The sequence below is a fragment of the Drosophila mauritiana genome, chromosome 3R (assembly GCF_004382145.1).
Source record: "Drosophila mauritiana strain mau12 chromosome 3R, ASM438214v1, whole genome shotgun sequence".
Classification (NCBI taxonomy): Eukaryota; Metazoa; Arthropoda; class Insecta; order Diptera; family Drosophilidae; genus Drosophila; species Drosophila mauritiana.
The window spans coordinates 3,527,372-3,548,756 of record NC_046670.1 but is presented as its reverse complement, the minus strand read 5'-3'; the positions used below and the strand labels follow the sequence as shown (position 1 = coordinate 3,548,756).

General features: G+C 44.5%; 4 protein-coding genes across 5 annotated transcripts; 1 reads left to right on the top strand and 3 right to left on the bottom strand.

The window, feature by feature from the left end:
* The first annotated feature begins 5,795 nt into the window (after positions 1-5,795).
* On the top strand, positions 5,796-6,997 carry LOC117143637. The gene has a single exon (XM_033308415.1). It carries the CDS (start codon positions 5,903-5,905, stop codon positions 6,809-6,811), a length of 909 nt encoding a protein of 302 aa, XP_033164306.1. The 5' UTR covers positions 5,796-5,902; the 3' UTR covers positions 6,812-6,997.
* Positions 6,998-7,217: 220 nt separating this feature from the next.
* On the bottom strand, positions 7,218-11,066 carry LOC117144524. Its single transcript, XM_033309746.1, has 5 exons — positions 10,121-11,066; positions 9,225-9,814; positions 7,944-8,196; positions 7,567-7,718; positions 7,218-7,502 (listed from the first exon to the last, which is right to left on the bottom strand). The coding sequence occupies exons 1-5, from the start codon at positions 10,695-10,697 to the stop codon at positions 7,218-7,220; spliced, it is 1,857 nt and encodes a 618-aa protein (XP_033165637.1). The 5' UTR covers positions 10,698-11,066.
* A 1,461-nt stretch (positions 11,067-12,527) lies between these two features.
* Positions 12,528-14,422, bottom strand: LOC117145219. Its single transcript, XM_033310790.1, has 3 exons — positions 14,080-14,422; positions 13,761-14,016; positions 12,528-13,296 (listed from the first exon to the last, which is right to left on the bottom strand). Exons 1-3 carry the CDS (start codon positions 14,212-14,214, stop codon positions 12,986-12,988), a joined length of 702 nt encoding a protein of 233 aa, XP_033166681.1. The 5' UTR covers positions 14,215-14,422; the 3' UTR covers positions 12,528-12,985.
* Positions 14,423-17,966: 3,544 nt separating this feature from the next.
* Positions 17,967-19,336, bottom strand: LOC117143561. 2 transcript variants are annotated; one of them, XM_033308303.1, is made up of 3 exons: positions 19,208-19,285; positions 18,748-19,156; positions 17,967-18,541 (listed from the first exon to the last, which is right to left on the bottom strand). In XM_033308303.1, exons 1-3 carry the CDS (start codon positions 19,213-19,215, stop codon positions 18,185-18,187), a joined length of 774 nt encoding a protein of 257 aa, XP_033164194.1. In that variant the 5' UTR covers positions 19,216-19,285; the 3' UTR covers positions 17,967-18,184. The 2 variants fall into 2 exon arrangements, with proteins under 2 accessions (XP_033164194.1, XP_033164195.1); XM_033308304.1 differs by having other exon boundaries at positions 18,748-19,336.
* Between the last annotated feature and the right edge of the window lie 2,049 nt (positions 19,337-21,385).

The window sequence follows — 21,385 nt, the reverse complement described above, 5'->3', positions numbered from 1 at the left end:
TTGGGAAAGGAGGGTTTGGCTACCTATTAAAATAAATTTCCTTCTCGTAAAATTGATCTGTTTATTGTTAGCCGTAAGGCTACAAGGCTATACAATAAATTAAGAGTTTACAAACAAGCGTTAAATTTAAGTTGACTCATAAAAAACTGATTGGCAGTGCAGCCTTTCAATAAATACGGATTGGGATTTGGTTTGAATACTTATAATAAGCTAATAAATAAAAATGAAAATGCGGCATTAATAATATGTATTTTCATATGATATTCCCAGTTTTGGATCAAAGTTTTTCCGTTTGTAAAAGGGATTTTTTTTTCTTTTTGGCATTACCGATCGCGAGTATAATTGCGCCATTCAACTGCATGCACGAATACATTAATTTATACAGCTTTGAATACAGATTTACTGCAGTGAGTGGAGTTCAGTGGATCGTGGATAAACATTTATTCATTACTTCTACCGTTAGGATTTATTATGCGTTGCTTTTCGCTTTCTTTGCCGCCTCTCACCCCACTCAGTCAATCGGCGAGTGCAGGTGCTGACCGTACAGTAAGACCCCGACCACTACTACAGTCCGCCATCCGCAGACGCTGACCGCTGACCTATGACCAGGGAATCTCGCCACCGGACACTCGTGTGTGTGCGAGGGCAATTAAATTCTCAGGTGTCGCCAATTACAATGCGAAAGTGCGTAATGGTCGAGCTGCCGACCCCAATGAGCCGTCTTTAATTGATGCCATCAAATCGCAGCGACTGAGTGCTGACAATTAAAGAGTCAAGTTCGAGTGGCGCCCTAAGCCGGCGGTGAACCGTGAAAGTTCCGTCTAATCGAAAAAGGTATCTATAATAAAATAAAAGCGCCAGCCCCAGACACAGCCTTCCCAGCTGCAAATCGCAGATACTACTACATCTCGATCTCACCCGACATGTTTACATGCACCAAACTGTGCAGTGAACTCTGGAGCGGAGCGGTGGTAAAGGTTGCGCGAAAACCTACCATCCATCCATTCCTTGGCCAGCATTTTCACCGTCCCAGCTTCCGAGGCTTTCACTTTTTCGGCCGTTGTCACGTTCGCCTGCCGCTCAATTTATCATCATCCATGGCCATGATGGTCATGATGGCCATGCAGGCCGTTGAACCGGAGTCGAAAAGCGTTTTTGTGGCAAAAAGGTACGCCTGGCAAGGGGTTAAGCCTGGTCATTTGTTGGCGGACCGCAAGGGAAGCACAGAAAAAACGAATTCGACCATCCCTTTTGACCCACCCACCCCAAAAGAGTATTCAAATTGTGATTTATTTGCGCAAATTCCTCAAGTGAGATTTGCACCCAGGATTAAGTATCCGCCCCGGGCGCCGTTTGTCTGAGGCCAGAAAATTATAATAATGTGCACAATGAAATGAAATTTTGTTTTGGCCAACCGACTGTCATGGCTCAAAGTCTTCGCCCGTGGCCCGGTATTGTCGGCGACGGCATTGGCAATGAAAACGACACTGCCAGAGCATTAAATTCACCTAAAATGTGGCCAAACTAAACGGAATTGCGAAATGCGCCAGTGCTTAATGTGATGTGGCTGCTTTTGGGGATGTCTGTAAAATCACTTGACTCGCACGGCACTTTCTTCACCGGCCACGTCAGAGTGGCTATTGCGGCCTGTTGAATGCCAGCTTGATTGATGAGCAGATGCCGACTTTTCCAGCTGCAATCGTCGATGCCGAGATGCCTCGATACCTGGCCTTCTTGATTGGCATTTAACATTGCTGTGAACTCTGCTTCGCCATTCATATGGGACTGCTGCGTCGGTCTCCGAATTTCACCGCAAATATGCACTGCCAAATTCCCAAAACACTGACTAGTATTCTCGAGGTGCTGCCAAATGAAGTGCGTTATGTCGCAGATTCAAATACGCGGGGAAACGAATTTTTGAACTGGCGTCTTTGGGACCACACAAAAGGAAAAAGAGGGACTTGTTAACTCAAAAATCAGGGACCACACTGGCAAATCACAATGAAATACGTTCCTTTATTAAATTATATTTAGCGCTGATATGCTGTTAGGCCAACGCGAAAAGATATGGTAATTTTGCGTTAAGCTGCACATGAAATTAGGGGGGCAAAAGTTTGGAACAGAACGGAAAAAATCTAGTATAACGATTTAACTGAATAAGGGCGAAAGCTATTTATAAGCCTAAAATTAGGAAACCACACTGCTAAAAACACAAGGTCATCTGGTAAAACTTTTTTTACGGCTTCATTGGTGGGAATAAATTGCGCGAAAGATGTATTTTTAAACTGACAGACCAAGACGGAAAATCTTGAAATCCTTAAGAACATCGCTAAAATGCCGTACAAATGTTATAATGCAGATTGAATTACTTAAAGGAAATATCAGGTCACAAATACGAGTATAGCCGAAAATGAAATTTAAAGGTGACAAGCTATTTTTAGACTGACTGTTTCGGGAGTGCACCAAAAAAAAAGAATGATTAATTTTTAAAATGAAATTGATTTAGCTTAACAAATAGTCAAACCGCGTATATGGTTTATATTTGATTGTCAAAAGCTTTGCTCTCACATTGAAAAAAACGTGCCTTATAAACTTGGAAACCATATACTGGAATCAATAAATGATGTTCTAGTTTTAGCTATTCAATTGATCCAAGTTGAAAACATTTTTTTCCTGTGCCTAAAAGCAGAGGCAGGCCTATTTTTGTGAATAATTTCGCTGGCAAACAAACGCAAAGCGTTATTTTCGAGAGAGTTCCTTGTTGCTGGCCGCAGGGCGAATGAAATTGAAATTCGCCACAGAATATTTTTGCCGCCTACTAGGAGACGTGCCAGCGAATTATCAGACATGAAATTGAATTGACTCCGAGTTCTGGCGAGCTGAGCGGGGCAATGGCAATGGTGAGTGAAAATGGTCTTGTGTAGGGCCAAAACAAACAAACGAACAGACGTATAATTAGAGGCAAGAGCTCTGGACGAGCGGATAATAAATTCATCAAGACAGCAGGCAGTCAGTCGGTCCGTCCGATCGGATACGATAGTCACGGTCCGGCTTTCCACGCTGTGGCAACTGCGGTGCAGTTCATCAGTTGTTGGGGGTCAGAGTGAAACGTAATTGGCCCGCGGCACTTAATTTGATTGAGGAGAGGAGGCGGGTGTTCCAAGTTGCGAGCTGCGACCTGCGAGTTGCCGCTGCCCTCCAGCCATCGCAACCTGTGCCGGCTTCGGCTATCTCCGGCTTGGCAATCTTGGTTTTCTTGGCGGGGGCGAACTTCGATGTCAACGCAGAGTGAAAGTGAAAATGCAGCGGCGGAAAACCACAGCTTTTCTTTTATGCAATTGTTCGGTGGCGAAAAGGTTCCCAGCCAAATGGCCACAGAATTGTGTATTCTGCCTTATTGAGTTCGAGTCGAACGCAGAGACAAAGGCCAAATAAATCGCCCGGGACTGGGGGAAAAGCATCGTGACGATCTTGGCCAAGTTCGTTGCTGGAGTTATTCGTTTATGCACTGAGGAAAAAATACTTGTTAAGCCGAAAATTAAATAAGATTGGCAACATAATTATGAAAGAATTATTAAATAATTTTCGGACTTCAATTCTGAATAAAAATATGCAAACAACTTCTTTGGATAAATGCCAATGATAGATAAGATATAATATTTATATAATCTTGCATGTATACATATAGAAATAGTTTTGGGCTTAGATCAGGAAGAACTAGGACTTACTTTAAGTCACTGATAGCGACCTTCAGGATGAAAGTCATTTACTTTGCTTTACTTTGCGCCCGACTTAATAAGTAATTTCTTTCAGTGTGAGCGCTGCTATTGGCTTCGATCACTAAGCGTTCGGTTGTTTGCTCGCTGTTAACACAAAACGCCAATTACTGCAAATTGTGGGCTGCTGCAGTTTTCGGCCTATTAGCAGCGGATAGTCCGTCGAAAGTCGGATTGCGTGTGAACCAAACGTGCATTATCATAAATTATCGCCGACGGATTATGCAGCGGCAAGTGTTTTGCATTTCTGCATTCACATTCGCAGAATACAGTGCTTGTCCTCCGGCTGGCTATGTAGAACAAGCCGAAACTTATGCAGAGATATGCACTTTCCCGCTGGAAAATAAAAAGAAAAACACTTTTCGTGTCCGACTATCCGCGACGTGTTTCGCTGCGATAAAATTGCAAATCCCATCATTAGATGTTCGTCAGCGCGGCTTTTTTAATTAATATTTCATAAATGAGGAGCGCCAAGCATAAATTATGCATGAGCGCCGCGGAGGTGTTCCAACGTTTGTTGTTTCAGTTGCTACACTTTGCGAAATTCACTGGCCAAACTTTCACCTTTCTTCTTCAGCCCGAAAGTATGCATAAAGTTGCCTTTGTTGTCGGCAGAAAAGGTGGCTTGCTTTCTTCGGAAAAAGTTGGACTTTAGCCTGCAGTCAGCTTGTGTTGCAAATTAAGCAATTACCTAACGTTTTTACCTAACGTTTTTAATATTAGGACTAAGTGTCGATATAAAGGTATTAAATTGTAGCGCCAATTAAACAAAGCCATTTTTCACGACTATAAGTTAATTTTTAAATCCAATTAACCAACATATCCACGTGGCAAACTTGGCAAACAATGACAGATAATCCTTTCAAATCCTGACACATTTTTGCCAAATCCGAGCCATAAATATTTTATTTTATTTTCATTATTAAGGCATATGGTTCTGTTTAAGTTTAATATTAACATTAAAATGCAAATTTACTTTTAAAAAGGCACGATATCAGAACTAATAGGTTGTAATTTAAGCTTTTTAATGAGCATCTCAGCAAATTCGATTCGGAGCAAATCTTACAATCATATACCCTTCATGGCACTCTAATTTCATGCTTTCTTCCAGCAATTTCGTTCATCGGAAGTCGAGCCAGGATAATTCCGAGCGGGCACTTTCATTAACTTTCCTGCTGCTGGCGACACATCTGTGTGTGATTCTATAATTTTCCACCCAATCAGCATTCATTTCGGTTTCGATGCGCCCGTCTTATAAATATGTATGTATGCCCAAATCTTCGCGTGAGCAATCGAAAGCACTGGAGACTGGAGAAGATCTCGGCTCTCGCCTCGGTTTCACAGCTTGTGCCGATGAAAGTGGGCGTCGGATCTGGTGTAAAATATTATTAAGCCGGGCCGCCGATATAAAGACTGGAATAATTGCCCAGATCTGCTAATTACGGCAATGAGCAATGAAATTGGCCCCTGCATCCAGCCTGCCGGTTGCACTAAATCTGCAGCGAAGCTTTGCTTTAGTGCTGCAGCTTGCAGGCAGTTTCCAGCTGCCGCATGCACTCATCATGCATACTACGCTCTGAATAGCCAACAGCTTTGCTGCACTGGGAGAAAAACCACAGGAAATTGTGTAAAAATTGTAAAAATAGAGAAAAAATAGGTGGCATGGCCAAACTATCCATTTAGCATGATATTATTGACTTACAATATCTTTAAAGTATAGGAATAATTCAGACTTTTGGCGTTTACCTTGATGTTGACAGAATAATGTAATTAGGAAGATATATGTATAATTTTTTTATTAATTACTTTATACTCAAAATACAATATACTCTTCTTTTTTAATTTCAAAACTATTTTCACAACACGATCATTTTATGAAATCCCTTTATGAAACTTATTGACTATATTAATAAAGCTAAGTTACTTTTTCCAGTGTACTGGTGTTGGCAGCAAAAGCAACACCGACTGCAACGCTGCCTGGCTAATTGTGGCAAGGTAAAGTGTATAAATTTGGTGGACGATCTGGCGCACAAGATCAGTTGGCCAAGAGATTTCCCAGCAGCTGCAGCAAACGGCATAGAGAGAACTACGAGAGTGAGATCACAAGGATTGGAGATACGCACAGAATGGAATCGCGTCTGGGTCTGCTCATCGCCCTGCTGCTGGCGGCCTTTCAGGCCTGGGCCATGGAAGCCCCGTCGAACTTTAATCAGAACTCTACTGAGAGCGGACTGCTGCGGACAGTGCGTCATATCTATGGGCAGTGTGCAGATAGCGAGGACGTTTTCTGGTGCTGCAAGATACAGGGAGTTCGCCTGCTGGGACGGGCTCTGAAGGTCCCACAACTGGGCATCGTGGATGGCGTTAGTTTGGTGCGTCGGGAATCCTTTAGCCAGGACACGCGGAGTGGACGCTCCAGCCTGCTCGAGAGCCAGCTCAGCAATCGCGATCTCGAGCACATGTCGGGGAAGAGTCTGGACGCCCTGCTGCTGGAGCGGTTCCTCAACTTTGTCCATAGTCACCAGCTGCAGGTGAATCTACCACGGTTGCTGCGGTTTGGCGAGCGGAATGGCCAGGATTGGCTGCAGCACGTGATCGGCTACTTTATGCCAGCCAGCGAAAGCGAGGGTCGCAAAAAGAAGGATGACAAAAAGTATCTGGGACCCTTCATTGCCGCCGTTCTGCTAAAGACCGCTATTCTAAAGATGGCATACCACTCCATCGCCATTGTAGCGGGAAAGGCGCTGATTGTGGGCAAGATTGCGCTGATCATCAGTGCTATAATCGGGCTGAAAAAACTGGTGGGTCACGACGGCGGCGAGAAGACCACCTACGAGATCGTCAAGCATCCACAGGTGCAGCAGAGCCACACATACTCGTCCAGTCACCAGGGTGAGTACGATACTGGTGGCCATGACGGAGGATCCTACCACCGCAGCATCGACGACGAGATGATGATGCAGGACAAGGCTTACCAGGCCTGGATGCCCCACGTGGCCGCATCCCCTTCGCCCGCCGCCAAGGGATCCCGATAAGGGGAGCCGCGGAGTTCCTTCCGGGGTCAGCAGCTCTACTACCAAAGATCCAATGATTCCAAAAAGCTCCCACTTAGCCCAATCTATATGAATTTGTATTTACACTCGACAGCCCTCCAGTTTAAGTTTAGTTATCTTAGTTAATATGTTACCACAGATCGAGCATTAAAAAGAAAAGAATTTTAATTTCATTGCTTTTTATTTTCGGTCAAGGGTGAAACCACGCCCACACTTTTGCAAAAAGTAAAATATTTTTTTTATTAATTTTTTAATTTTTTAATTTATTCTTCTCCTGAGGATCTCGACTCTTATTTTTGTATATCCTTATAGATTTATTGTCTAGTGATTTCTAAGTATAATAATTGTGTTCGATTGTATGGACACACAAGGAGTTTGATTTTAATCTCTAAATAAAGCCCCGAGTCGATTTTGTGGCCTCTGGACGTGGCTGATCTGGGTAAGCCGCCGCCTGATGCAGGCGGCGCTTCAGTGGCTCCATCTGGTAGGCCTGGTAGTATTCCATATGGCTGCCCAACGGTGGTTCCTCCACCTGCTCCAACTGCGAGTATGTGTCGTGGGTGGGCATGCTGCGGTGCCAGCCGCTCTCGTGGCTGGAGTGGACCACCACGTGCTCCGTGCCACCTCCTCCTCCACTACCACTGTGACCAGTCGAACCCTTTTTTAGACTGCCCTGCGAAGAGAAGCGTAGCGCCAACAATTTGGACGGAACTGTTCTAAGGACAGATTCTACTCACCAGCAGCGATATGACCAAGGCGATCTTGGCCATAATAAAGGCCGAGCCGGCGATGAGGATGACCTTGCCTAGGAACATTTGAGCCAGAGTGGCCATCATGATCATGCCGCCCATCATCGCCATGTTCTTGTCTTTGTCCTTCTTTTTGCGACCTGTTTTTTTGGAGCATTTTTTATTTTTCTTTTTATACTTGTCTTTCTTCTTTTTTTTCTTTGATTTTTTCTTTTTCTTAGGCTTTTTCTTCTTAGATTTCTTCTTTTTCTTTTTCTTTAGCTTATCTTTATCTTTATCTTTATCGTAGGATGTTGCATGCACTTCGAAACTACCAAATCCTCCTATTAACTTATCGACTTTATCATCTACGCTCGCATAAGTACCTTGATCGAGGCCCAGCTCGCTGCCAAAGTCATCGATGGCATTTGAAATGGTCAGTTGGCGTGGCAGCTGAAGACGCAGTGCTCTTCCCTGGACCAGCTCCAATAGTTTCCCGGGTAATCCCATATCCATACGCCTCGTCTCCGGCTTGCTGAAACCAACCTGTGGTTCGATGCTTAGGTAATCGGTGATCTGCCAGGTGCTGTTATCCCTGGTGGCACTATCCAGTAATCGCTCGCTCTCATACCCTAGACACTGCCAAGCATCCGCGCCACCCATGCAGTGCGCTATAATTCTGCCCAGACTTCTAGGACTCCATGGGGAAGTGGACGCGCCAGCTGAAGTTTCGTTTCCTTTGTGACTTAAAGACAGAACTGAACTACCAAACACAAAGCACTGTAGAAAAACGACGCGCCACATATTTATTTACTATAATGGAACCTCTTTCAGCGCTTCTTGAACCACAAATAACCCAGACAATTGCTCTGCTCTGTTACTTATAGTGCCTAGATCATTTTTGGGGGTAACAATTAACGGGCTTGTCAAAGCACGAAAATGCTCTGTTGATAGGAATCAAATAGAAATGTTTTCGGAAGTTTGTTTGCTGAACCCTGACCTAACGAAAACTGAAACTGAAATTTTTGTTAAGTTACCTTTCGTTTTTGGAAAGCCCTCGTTACATTTCGCTAATTACAGTTTAGATGCACTAGAAAAAATATGTATTTATGAATTATCAATAATATACTGTAAATCATGTCCTTTGGTTCTAGAGTACATATTAATTTAGATAGTAACGAGATATGCTCGTCAAGTAAATCATAACTCTTAGTGGAATTAATCAAACCTATAAAATGGAATGCTGAATATTTCGTGATACATATACAGAAACAATATTACTTTTTATACCTTTTAGTGGTAGAGTAAAACGGTTTGCTAGATTCGTTGAAAAGTATGTAACGGTAGAAGGAAGCTTTTTCTACTCCATTAAGTCTATATATTCAATTCCTTAGTTTCTTTCGCTTTTTTTTCAATTTCTGTCGGGTAACGGGTATCTGATAGTCGGGAATCTCTACTACAGCGTTGTCTTCTTTTTTTTTTTATTAAGTTTTATTTAATAGTCTACATAGATTATTAATTAAGGTCTGTGGGGAAAGTTAGTTAATGATAATGATGTTTTATTTACATAGATAGATACATTTTAAATACCCTACACAACGCACAATGATTTTTATATACACAATTGTTTTTTTCAAGTGTAAACTATGTGCTCACAGCGATCTCACATCCACCGCCTGCCAGCCTTCCATTCGGTGAGGATCCTGGAAGTTTCTCAACAGAAGTTCGCCCTCCTGCTCCACACTGGCTGCCAATAGTTTGTTACTTGGCCTGCGTTGGTTTTCAAAGTCGTAGAAGCGGTCTTGAGTGGGCGGTTTGGGGTTGACTGGAGGTGCTTGGCCCAGCGTTTCCGCCATTCGAGGCTGCTCGAATCTAACTTTTCGTTCACTACGACGATATGGGGATGTCTCGTGCACATCGTATTGGTGGTGGAACTCATCTTGGCCTTGGCCAAATACCGTAGTCTTTCCGGGGAATTGGCCAATTGGACGGTGGCCATTAAAGCCGCCGAAACCAAAGTTCGCACCGCCAAAGCTGCCACCTCCAAAACCACCGCCCAAACCACCTAATCCTCCAAGTCCACCAACGATTCCGCCCAGTCCCAAGAAGCTGCTCACATATATGGCCAGCTTGACCAAAAATAATGACTTCTTGAGCAGCAGACATATGGCAGCAAATATCAGGGGTACTAGGGCCACCAGATTAAACTTTAAGCCCAAAAGAAAGGGCAGTAAATACTGCTTGGTCAAGACGCGACCTGAAAATGTAGTAATAAATATTTGTAAAAAATATTTTTTAATATTGACTAGTATTAAGAGGTGGAATGATGTCTTTTGGCTTGATACGTCCGTTCTGAACATTTTACCATTTTCACCTTGAAATAAACCCAATTTCATTTAAAATCTTAAAATCCGGTAACATATGTGTACAAGTAAATAAATTGATATTCATTCTGCAGCTTAGTTTTACAATACAATGTGCAAATAAATAAATATTTTGAATAAGTTTGGTTTCTATTAATAATATTATGTGCAACGAAAGCACTGTTTCACTGAAATCATACCGGTTGAAGGATCCTCGAATCCGAATTGTCGCTCTCCCTGCGCCGCTCCATCGAGGACAAACTCGGCCACACTATTCGCATCCGCTGTGGGACCTATTTTGAACATAAGCCCAGGATAAAGGCCGTCCATATGCCACTCCATACTCCGTTGACCCATCACTGCGCCAGCATTTTCGAGGATACCGCGGAAGTCCACTGGATCCGTGTCGAGCACATTTGACAGAGATCTGACTGCAGCTGTTTCACTTTTCACTGTCACAAAATCCTCCACGAACTTAACGTTATCGGTCTCATCCAATCTCTGGATGAAGTTCAGAGCGGATCTTCCTAAACATTCACTGATCTTCGGTTTCTGGGATCCACGAACACACTGCTTGAACTCCGAACTCATGGCGGAAAAGTCACTGCCAACCACTTGGTGGAAGCTGACCAGGAGCAAAACGATATCCAGTGGCGACATAATGGTCGAGTGTTTTGATCTCAACTGAGCCCGCTGGCCAACTGACCCTTGTGTTTTATATCCGCCACATCTTGTTATACAATAACCGACTGGTCTTTTGGCCAAATCTGCTCTCATTCAGTTAACGCGCTGTTTTTGCACATGGCCCAATAACGGAAATTGTTGTACATCAACGCCAACCAGGGGCTCTTCGTCTTGGGCCGCTTCTTATTTAAGCCGGCATGGTCATGGTCAGTGCACACGACCCAAAGCTGCGTCGACTGGTGGCCAATTTTTCGCACATCTCGGCCATTATGCAAGCAGTTATTGTATTTCCACAGGAATTATGAAATACTTGGAGGCGCCACCGTTCGGACCACGCGGAATATTTACAATTACCATTGCTAATGCCGGTCCATTAAATAAACGGAGACGCTTAGGGAATTACCAGAAATGTTCCATCGTTTACAGAGAAAAACTTGAAAATTGCCACAAGTCAATTAAGAAAACAAACAAGCGGAAAAGAGGGAAGCCGATTTACGTTTGGTAGAGCAACGTGGCTTGGGTGTTAAGGAAAACCCGAACTTAAAAGGCAAACAATGTATTTTTTATATAACATTGGATTCTCTAAATAAGTTTGTGCTGTGACATATATATTGTACGGATTTTTTCAGTTGTTACAATAATATTTATAATGATAAATTTTTTTAGTTCCATAACTATACTCGCTTAAATATTATTTACATTTATTTTTAAAACATCGAAAAAGTTTGAAAACATTACATTATTACTTGTATAACAAAGATGTACGTTTCTTTTAATAATTAATAACCAGTTTCACAATGAAGCTAAACGGCATAGAAAACAGCAGAATAATCCCCTGAGTTCGAGAGTTAAGTCCTAGCAAACTTTTAGGCGAAGCCAGTAAGAGTTAAGACTTTGGTTTAGTGATGCCATCACGTCAAGAGACTTGACTGCAACAGCAGCACAAGCAGGTGAGCATTTTCGCGGTCTATGCTGTGGGAGAGATTTGAATATCCCCCTAAGAAAGTGTCTGACAACTTAGCACCCCCGGACAAGAACAGCCCAATTCCCCTGCGAGAAGTAAGGAGACAGGCGAGCAGATAAAGTTTCGAAAAGTTTTGACTCCTGCCAAGTTATTCGAGCCAGCTAGGCCAATTTCAAGGATTTTTGGCCTTGGAATTACGGTTCAGCCTGTGCGGTTGTCGCCGAAAACTTTGGTAATTTTACAAAAGTTTGTTTTCTTTCATTGCCAGGTCGCGGGCAATGGCCGACAGCTAATAAATTTCCAATTGCAAAGCGCAGCGACAGAAAAGAAATTGTATTAATAAACACTTTCACCGCCAATACTTGAAATTCACTGCCAGTTGCCTGCAGTTGTTTACAAATAGTTACCAACAAAAAACAAAAGACGTACGAGGCGGCGGCCTGGCCTTTTGGCCATTTTGAGCCTTGGGTTTTGTCGGCTTTGGCCATTTATATGCCGAATGGCGATGCCAGGCCACGGCCATAAATTGCAGCCGCGGGGCGTGCTCCCAGCTGGAACTGGAATGCATGCTCTCATCCACACACCCAATTTGTTTGGGGCGTACGTGTTGCACTGCGTGTGCGAAAAAAAAAAAACAAAAAAGCAGGTCGCAACTTTCATTAGATTTTCCCGAGATGCCGAGATGTGAGCCAGTTTCTGGAGCGACATTGGATATATGTGTTTATATATGACTGACCGAGACCGAGGAAGAGGCTTCTGCTGCGCTTTACGCCTGGCTGATTGGCTGACTGGCTGACTAGCTGGCTCAAGTGAAATCCGGCGATCTTGCTCCGTGATTTTGTGTGTCGCCCATGCAATTGATATCGCTGCCCCAGTTCGCCTTAGCCGGTGAAAGAGTGAAAGCACTTCGCTGCGTATGAGCGATATTCGATTGAAACAGCAAGACAGCAATACACATGTTCGAGATAAATGCGGCATTTCTTTTATTGATTTGTGTGGGGGAGGGCTTGGCCAGGGGGGCTTTTGCTGCGCCTAGCGGCAGTTCAGAGTTAGGCAGTTTAGTTTCATAGTTTAGTTAAGAGTTCAGTTGAGTTAAGTTAAGTTAAGCGTAGAGTTTTAAACAATAAAGCTCTGAGTATTAATACGAGAGTGGCAGTCATTTTTAAGATTAGATTAAACGACGCCAGGTGTTCCCCTCTGGCGGCAGCCCCCAGCTGCTGATTCCTTAGACCTATTTGTGTGGGTTAGGGATTTAGCTTTCCTTCTATTTCTCTTGATGGCGCCTTAAGTGTGTAAGCCTGGCATGAACTATGCTATACAAATAAATTAAATAAATAGATAAATTAGACGGCCCTCCGAGTATTGCACTGATTACGGTTGCCTCAGCATTCAGCATTCAGAATATTTGGCATGCAGCTTATTGCTTATACGCCGCGTAGGCCAGCTGCTGGGCCTGGGAGTCGTCAGCCGGCAGCGAGCGGCCGTAGCTGTGCTCGTGCTCGTAGTGCGGGTGCGCCACGACCTCGTAGTTCTCCTTCTTCGACTCGAGCAGCTTCTTCAGCCCAATGATGCCGGAGAGCAGCAGGGCGATCTTGCCGATGACCAGGGCCTTGAAGGAGATCAGGGCCAGGAAGCCAATGGCCAGGGGCAGCAGGGCGGCCATCTTCAGCTTGAAGAGCATTAGCAGGGGCATCAGGTACTTCTTCTTCTCCTTCTTCTTGCCGCGAGCTGCAGAGGGGGAACGATTTGGTAGTTAGTTATATGATTTGCATTACTTTCGCTGGAGCGGAGCTGACCGCTCATTAGCAAGTGGAGCACAGATAATTAGCAAGCGAACAGGATCGACCGCTTTCTATGTGGCTGCGCATAGAAATTGGAAATCGGAAATTGCAGCCGCTGCGCACAAAAAGAAAGTAAGCCTTGCTAACTGCCTGACTAAAGTGCAATTAATAGCCAACTATCTGGATAACCAGCTGCCAATGCACCGCTATGTGGCCATGTAGCTATGTGGACATCTGGCTGCATCACAGGATGACCTCGATATGGCGGCGACTTAACAGTGAAAACAGGATTTGTGCCAGAGCCATCTGCCCGAACTGGTCGCTTGCATTAGTAACCCAAATAGGCAATGTCTTGGCCAGACCTGAACTGTAATTTATGTGGGATTCGATGGGTACTAGCCAGATACTCACATTCCTCGAGGGCGCGCTGCATGTCCTGGATGGAGTCTTTGGGCACCTTGAACTGCAGCGTGTGGGTGCCGAAGAAGCGGGCAACGCGCTCCACCAGCAGAGAGTCCACCTCGGCCTCCCGGGCCTCGACCTCCTCGGGCAGTTGCATCTCGTTGAGGGACCGACCCACCGGGATCTCATCGGTCTTGACCAGGGCAATGCCCTCGGTGAGCCGCACATCCCCGTTCTCGGCATCGAAGTAGTGCAGGGCTCGCTCCTTTGGGGTGGATCAGGAATTAGGATAGGTTTCTCTCGGGCTACTGGCCACTGAATGCTTTACCTTCATGCACAAGACCATGGACCGCTCGCCACAGTCCTTGACCATCTTCAAAGCGCTGGTCAGCAGGTTGTCCGCTTCCGAGGTAGCCGCCGCCGTGGAGGCAATCAGCGCAAAAAGGCACACGAACTTAAACATGGCTCGGGATGAGTATTTCCTTTTTCGTATTTATTCTTTTGAATGATTCGCACAAACACTCGACACTGCTGCGCTGATTTGATATCCTGCCACTTCCTGGCGATACGGGGATGTGTGTGTGTATTCACTTGATTGAGTGCACTGCGCTCGATTGGCGTGTTCGATCTGTCGGTCAGAAGGCAACCGGTAAACTGTGGCTAGAAGACGCACGCGGATCGAGTTTTATTCCCGGCCAGCAGAGCGGCGGCAGCGTTGGCCAGCAGCGACGACAACGACAACGTTGACGCTTTAGCGCTCAACGAGCCCCCCGACTGCCCCGCTTGGCCCCTGGCACACAGTAGCCGAGCTTAGAATTTAAATAAACAACCCGACCACGAACCTGGCCAGGTTGCAGCCGAAGTCGCACTCGGAGTCGCACAGTCTTGGTGGCCGGCCATCCAAGGCGCGGCAGCGACACCTGGACAGGTGCGCCGAAGTGGCCGCGGTGCCGCGGTCGCCGTTTACACTGGCAGAGCTCGTCGGATTGGCAGTTGTTGTTTGTCAACACACTTCGGCGGCAGTTAGCTGTTTGCCTGCCACAAGGAGAAGGCCAATTGTTCAGGGGGCCAATAGACAGATCGCCCAGCTCTTAAATGTTGACTTTTCTTGCATTACGTGTCGCCTTAAGGGAAAGCTTTGTGAATTTAAGTTATAGGACTAAAATTTGGAATTATAATAATCATAATCCCATGTGGTTTAATGCTTAGAACAATACTTTACGTAAACAAGGCTGCAACTATAACTAACCTGGATTAACTTTGCCAGCTCTTCATTATACAGTTTAAAAGGTGGGATTTTTGTTTGTAGGTCACTGCAGAGTTAGAAATAACTGGTAGATTAAATTCAATTTAATTAACCCTTTAGCTTAGCTAAAGGGCACAAAAGAAACAGAATTTTCCATTCCATTACATATTTACTTCCATGTTGTGTTTGTGCACACAATACGTTTGCAACACCTTTAAAATCATGTGAGGCTTCTACCTCACTGCAAAAAGGGAGGATAAGCTCTTGAATGCCGCTTGTTTCCCAACTAGACGCCTGCCTGTGTTTCCACTTTTTACAAATCCTTTGCATATTTATTTGGTTGAAGGACTGTGAGCTTTTATTTAGTTCTGTACTATTTGATTACACAGCAGACCCAGGTGAAATGTAACGAGCTGTAAAGTGGCTAACGTATTTGAGGCACCTTTGAGGCGCCACTGATGATGGCACACTTTCAGCACTGTGTAAATCTTGAGTGCAGCAGAAAGTGCCGGCAGCAGCGGTTTCATTTCAAATTGCAGTTGCCCACACACTCGTGGTAGTCCGGCGGGGGTGGGCGGTGGGTGGTTAATCAAGAGCGCCATTTAAGATGGCCGGCGATGGTCGAAAGCAACCGCAACTCGAATTGGAGTAAAATAGAAAATTAACTAGTTTGCTGGCGCTGCGGCGGCACGGCGGAGGAAATTTCACTTTAATTTTGCTTTTTATTTATGTGTTTGTTTGTGCCTCCAGCGGGCATCTCGCATAATGTATCTGCACTTTTGTATGCCAATCCGATCGCCGTCGACGGATGCACAGCGACTGTCGCACGAGAGTTTCATTGGCATTATGTCGCTTTAATTTGCAGCACTCAAAAATTGCCACACGTCTGCCTCCCGCCCCATCGCTCCACCGTCCATCGTCCGTTGTCCAGCGTCCATCGCTCATCGTTAGCCGGTAATTCACGCATTAGACGAGCAAGTGCCCCAAAAGAAAGCTACGCCGCAGATTTGCATGCTGCCGAAAACAACCGCACAGACACAAAACACACAGCTCGCATCTAGATGCAAAGCCACTCGACATTTCGCAGACGATTATCCAAAGCGGCAACATGAGCCCAAAATCCGTTGATGGAATATGTAAATGCCGTGCACGTGAACATATGGATGGATGTGGATGTAGATTTGGATTTGGATATGCCAGCCACTGTCACGTTGTGATGTGTCTCATCTAATGCCCTTTCTGCAATGGCCCTTTTCAAATTCAGACCGTTTTTTAGATTTATCTATATTGCTTCTATCTAATATGCTTCTAAATATGTATCTTTACAAAAAAAATCTCTGATAAAAAAAGCTTAATATATTTATTTTTATAATTTATAAGCTTCGGTATGAGAACAGCCATTTAATAATTAATTTCTTACATTATTACACACAAGCTAATTGGAGAAATATGTAAAAATTGGTTGGTCTGTCTTGCAAATTTAGTTATTTTTAACATTCTTAATGTATCTGAAAATTATCAAAATATTTTACACTGTGAAGTACTTTTTTTTTCTTTCCCAGTTAGAGTATTAAACAGTCAATATAATGAAAGTTAAATATATATTCAAGAAATATATTAGCATTGTGCGTGCGCAACGAAAGTGAAAAAGTAATTTAATTGCTAACATTTTATACAACTTCAGCTGAGCCACTTTAAACATTGAGTGATGCAATATTGAAACGATATTAAAATCAAAGTTATATTTTTATTGAGGAAAAGTGCTCTTTAAGGCTCTTAAAACGTATTAGTAATTGCAGTTTATTTCATGGCAGTACAGCTAGTTAGTAAGGTCTTACGCGCCGAATATTTCAGTTAAGCCCAGTCACTTCAATTGAGTGTGCTCAATTAATTCGCATGCTATCTTCTGATGGCCCCTTCGCCCATAGTTGGCCATTTCGCTGGCTGACCCAAATAGGCATGCGAAATATTCGCTCTAGAGATAAAGCCGCCTTAAAGCATCGCACATTCAAGGCAAACAATCCCCAATTGCGGCCCCACCCGCTTAGCAGCCCCAACCCTTTTCAGTGGCATCTCCAAAATTGACACCTTTTCAAAGTTTCACTTTCATTCCGCTTGGCTGGAATGGAATTCCGGGTTAAGGCAGCTCCGTTCAGCCCAGCTCAGCTCCGGCTTGAGTTTGCAGCCCGGCGCTGTTTACATGCCTCTGCCCCTGGTGCGCTTGGGTAATTTTCAATTAATGAAAGTCCCCCCATGACGTCAGTGGTGCGCCAGCAAAGGGCGCCCACAACTAACAAACTGAATAAGTGAGCGAGGGGCCTGGGAACGTCGGGCCGTTGGCCAGGTTCAATGTTCTACACTGAGCGGCAGCAGCTCATTAATATTTCGTGTAGTGGCCCAAAAGTGAAATTGTCGCATACCAAAGAAGGTAGCCACAACAATGGTCAGGGAGGGAAAACATCAGAGCCAAGATGCCAGGAAAGTGCCGGGCATTATTTTGTCTATGAATATTGCATTCAGCAAGTGCAGGCCAGCAGAAAACTGCATGTGCGGTTGCAGTCAATTTCTGCATTGTGGAATTTACAGGGAAATTATTTGAAGGAATCCAAATGGAAAACTTTACATGTTCAAATATGTAAATTATTTTTCACCAATGTGAGCAAACAAAACAAATTTGTAATAATAGAGAAGCGAAGAATAGTGTCTAAAGAAAATTTGAAAGCACAGCATTTATATTTAAATACCTACTTAGTACATTTCTTTTTAGGTATTCTTACATATAAAGTCCAATCAAAAATCAGCTGCTGTTGGAACATTATATATATACATCTGAAATTGAGTTTGGTAGAAAGCGAAGCAGCTTCGTCTGCCATTTTTGGCACGCACGTATGCCCGTTTCAATGAAACTTAATTGTCATCATAAATTCATGTTCGGGGAGCGGCCACGACACCATAAAAACTCATCTTCATGCGAATTTCGGGTAGCAGAATTTACTATATTTAATTAGGGCTTACTTAAACCTAACACACACATTTAGTTCGTTAAATTAAGGATCGATTAGGCGAATTAAACTAGACATTAGTCAGACAGTTCGTGCGGCGCTCGATTCTTTGGTTCACTCTCCACGATAATCTCCCGAGAATCTCCCATCTCGAGCTACTCCTCTTTCCAAATGCAAATGCGAGCTCACAGGCTCTTGGCGCTGCCCGTCGACTCCTTGGCCGCCGGCTTCCAGCCGCTGTAGGCGGTGTCCAGCTCCCGACCCCAGCCGGAATGGCCTCCCGAGGAGACGACCACCTCGTGGGAGGACTCCTTTCCGCCGCCGCCTCCACTCAGCAGCTTCTTGATTCCGATGATCGAGGCCAGCACCAGGGCCAGCTTGGACACAATCAGCGCCTTTCCCGCCAACATGGCCAAGGCTCCGTAGGCCAGGGGCACAATGGTGCCGCCCAGCAGAAGGGGGATCATGATCATGGCGCCGTGGCCCTTCTTCTCCTTTTTCTTGCGACCCTCCACTGAATTTGCCTCGTTGTCGAATTTCACCTGAAGTAAAATGTAGAAAAAAGATGTTAAATAAATGTTTACAAAAAGACTTAAAATATGAATAGTAGACTTTTATAGATTATACATTATTAGTTCGGATAAGTATTTTTGTTAGTTTAAAATTACGAAAGGTATCCTTTTATTAATCAAAAGTATTTATTTGTTACCTTCTTGTATAACTTTACACTGTCTCAAACTACACTCACCTGCAGTGTGTGATCCTGTAGGAAGTTGCCCACCCGCTTCAGGATCATGTTGTTTAGGACCTGTTCCTTGGCGTCCACACTTCTCGGCAAAACGGCTTCAATATCTTTTTCACTGATGGGAGCTCTTTTGGTCTCCTCACCTTCCCCACCAGAACTGACGAACTGAATGCCCTCCATGAGCGAGAGGGACTTTGCCGATCGGAAGGCCTTCTCCAAGCCCGTTAGCAGTTTGACCTTTAGGCAAACGGACATGTTATCGCCGGAGCACTGCTGGTATATGCGGTAGACCATTGACATGTCCTTCCAGAAGCCCGTAGAACCCATTCCGGGGTTACTGCTCTGGACTTGGGGCCTGGGAGCCGAGCTCAGACTGTTCGGGTTCTGATGTTGGTAGCTGGCACTGCGGGCACTGGAGAGACAACAGAAGACGATCATCAGAGCAGCCACATGCCACACGTACTTGATCATGACTGCGCTGGGTATTGCTATTGGACGCTGGACGAGATAAGGATCCTTGGGCGATCCTTGAGCTGAGGCATACACTGGGGAGATGACGCCGGGCGCTGCTCTTTTGGTGCTCAACTGAGTGCTGGCCGGTGGGTCTTATGCATTTTATACCTGAGTCGGATAAATCGCATGTCGGCCGGCTGCCTGAAATTGAAAAAAACACAAAAACACACGCTTTGTCTTAGTCTAAATATCACGGCAATTAGCCAGATGCTGTTGGCCAGCGGGGCTGCGCTTTCGTGATTTCGCTGCGAAGCCCCCGAAATGCAGTTTCGTTCGCAATTATATTCCCACTTTTTAGCCCGTTCTAAGCTATTGAGCTCGTGCGTGACTGCCGTTGCCATTGCCATTCTTCTCTGTCTTTGCATCCGACTTACTAGACCGTTAACATATGCATTTTCGGTTTTTACAAGTCTTTTGGGGCAGATTCACTGTCGTCACCCAATTTTCGCAATAACTTTTCTTTTTTCTTGTACACTTTGACAAACAACATTTCCATTGCTTACTTTTAGGTGCTGCAGAAAAAAGTGCTTCTCCTTCAACGAAAGAGTCAAGACACGAACTTGATCGCACTCAACGAAAGCAGAGAAAGCTTAACATTTAATTACATCTGGATTGGTGAAATGGCCGACAGGTGGCGTTTGAAATAATTGAAATGTTAAAAAATTAGCAAGCAGGTGTCAAATCGGCACGAAAAAAAAATAATTGGTAGCAGCCAAATAATTTTTAAGTGGTAAGCGTTGTTAAAAATGTGCTAAAGAAGTAGGAGATGTTAAGGTGTCGTCATTATTGCTATTGATCTCTCTCTTAATTCAGCCAGATCCGTAAAGAATCTGCCAGAGCCCGTCACACTACTAGATCCCGGCCAGATCCGGTCAGTTCCATTTAGATCCCGCCAGAGCATGCACACTGAATCTCAACTTTGAAGCATTTTTAGTTCCTGAGATCGAGGCGCTTATTCGGACTATTCTATTGGTCCTGATCAACCATATACATAATCAAAAAAAGCTTCTTTTTACCTGTTACACATTTTTCAACGAACTTAGTATACACTTTTACTCTACGATTAACGGGAATAATAAACAAAAAGCATGTGGGTACGTCCAAAGACATAAGAATAATGTCTTCTAATGTCTTGGTACTTTAGTGTCTACTGACCCTCGCCATAGAAGTTAAGAGAATGAGGTCAGTTCTTTGGAACATTGCATTGCATTTACATTTTGCAAATAAGTGTTATAATAGATTCGTAAAAAAATTTATCAGACGTCTAAATAATATTTAGTTATTTGTTGTGACCACAATTTTAATGAAGTGACCCAAATGTTGACCTCAACTTTAGGCATCAGCGGTTTACAAAGCGACTCAACCGCTTGTTGCTCGAGCGCTCGAGAGCGCAGCGATGAAAGCAAGTCGTTCCTCACCTGCAATGCAAATTGAACTGCTAATCAAAGTCCTCACGCAATGTTCAACATAACCGCTGTGGCGATGGCGATGCAACGGCCGTTCGACAATTACGATCGATTGTTGTTAACTGGATAGCGTAATTTAAATTGACCACAAACGACGCTAGTAGAAGCGGCAGCAAATCAGGCGTGCGGAAAGCGCTCGAGTGACCAAAACTGTTTCACGGCTTGGCGGGGCTCGTGGGCAATTAACTTTCAATTAATCAAAAGCAACGAAAGCTCGTAAATGCGCTCAGTTGATTGATAAACCAACTGCCGCCGAGCAAAACTCCGCCAGCAATTGGTGTAATCATAAATTCAGATGCGTGCTTTGTCTGCCTGTCTGACTGCCGAGTATCGAGTGTGGGAAAAACGTGCTGGAGCGGAAAATGATGGCAGTGGTAGTAATGCCAAGCGCCTAATAATATTATTAGTCAGGCAGGCACTTTGGCTCTTCACTTCGTCGTACATTTTCCTTTTAGCCGATTTTTGCTGGCTTTCTGGTTTCTGGTTTCTGGCTGCGTTTTGCTGGAAAGCGCAGTGCTGCAAGGCCGACAATCAACTTTGGCTCGGGACCGCCCCTGGTTGTTGTGTACGTTCTGGTGACCTGCTTTCGGAGCCTAAACTCGTTTTCATTTCGCTGAGCATTCTGCACACATTTTGCTCTGCGACGACGCCCTTGCAGGCAT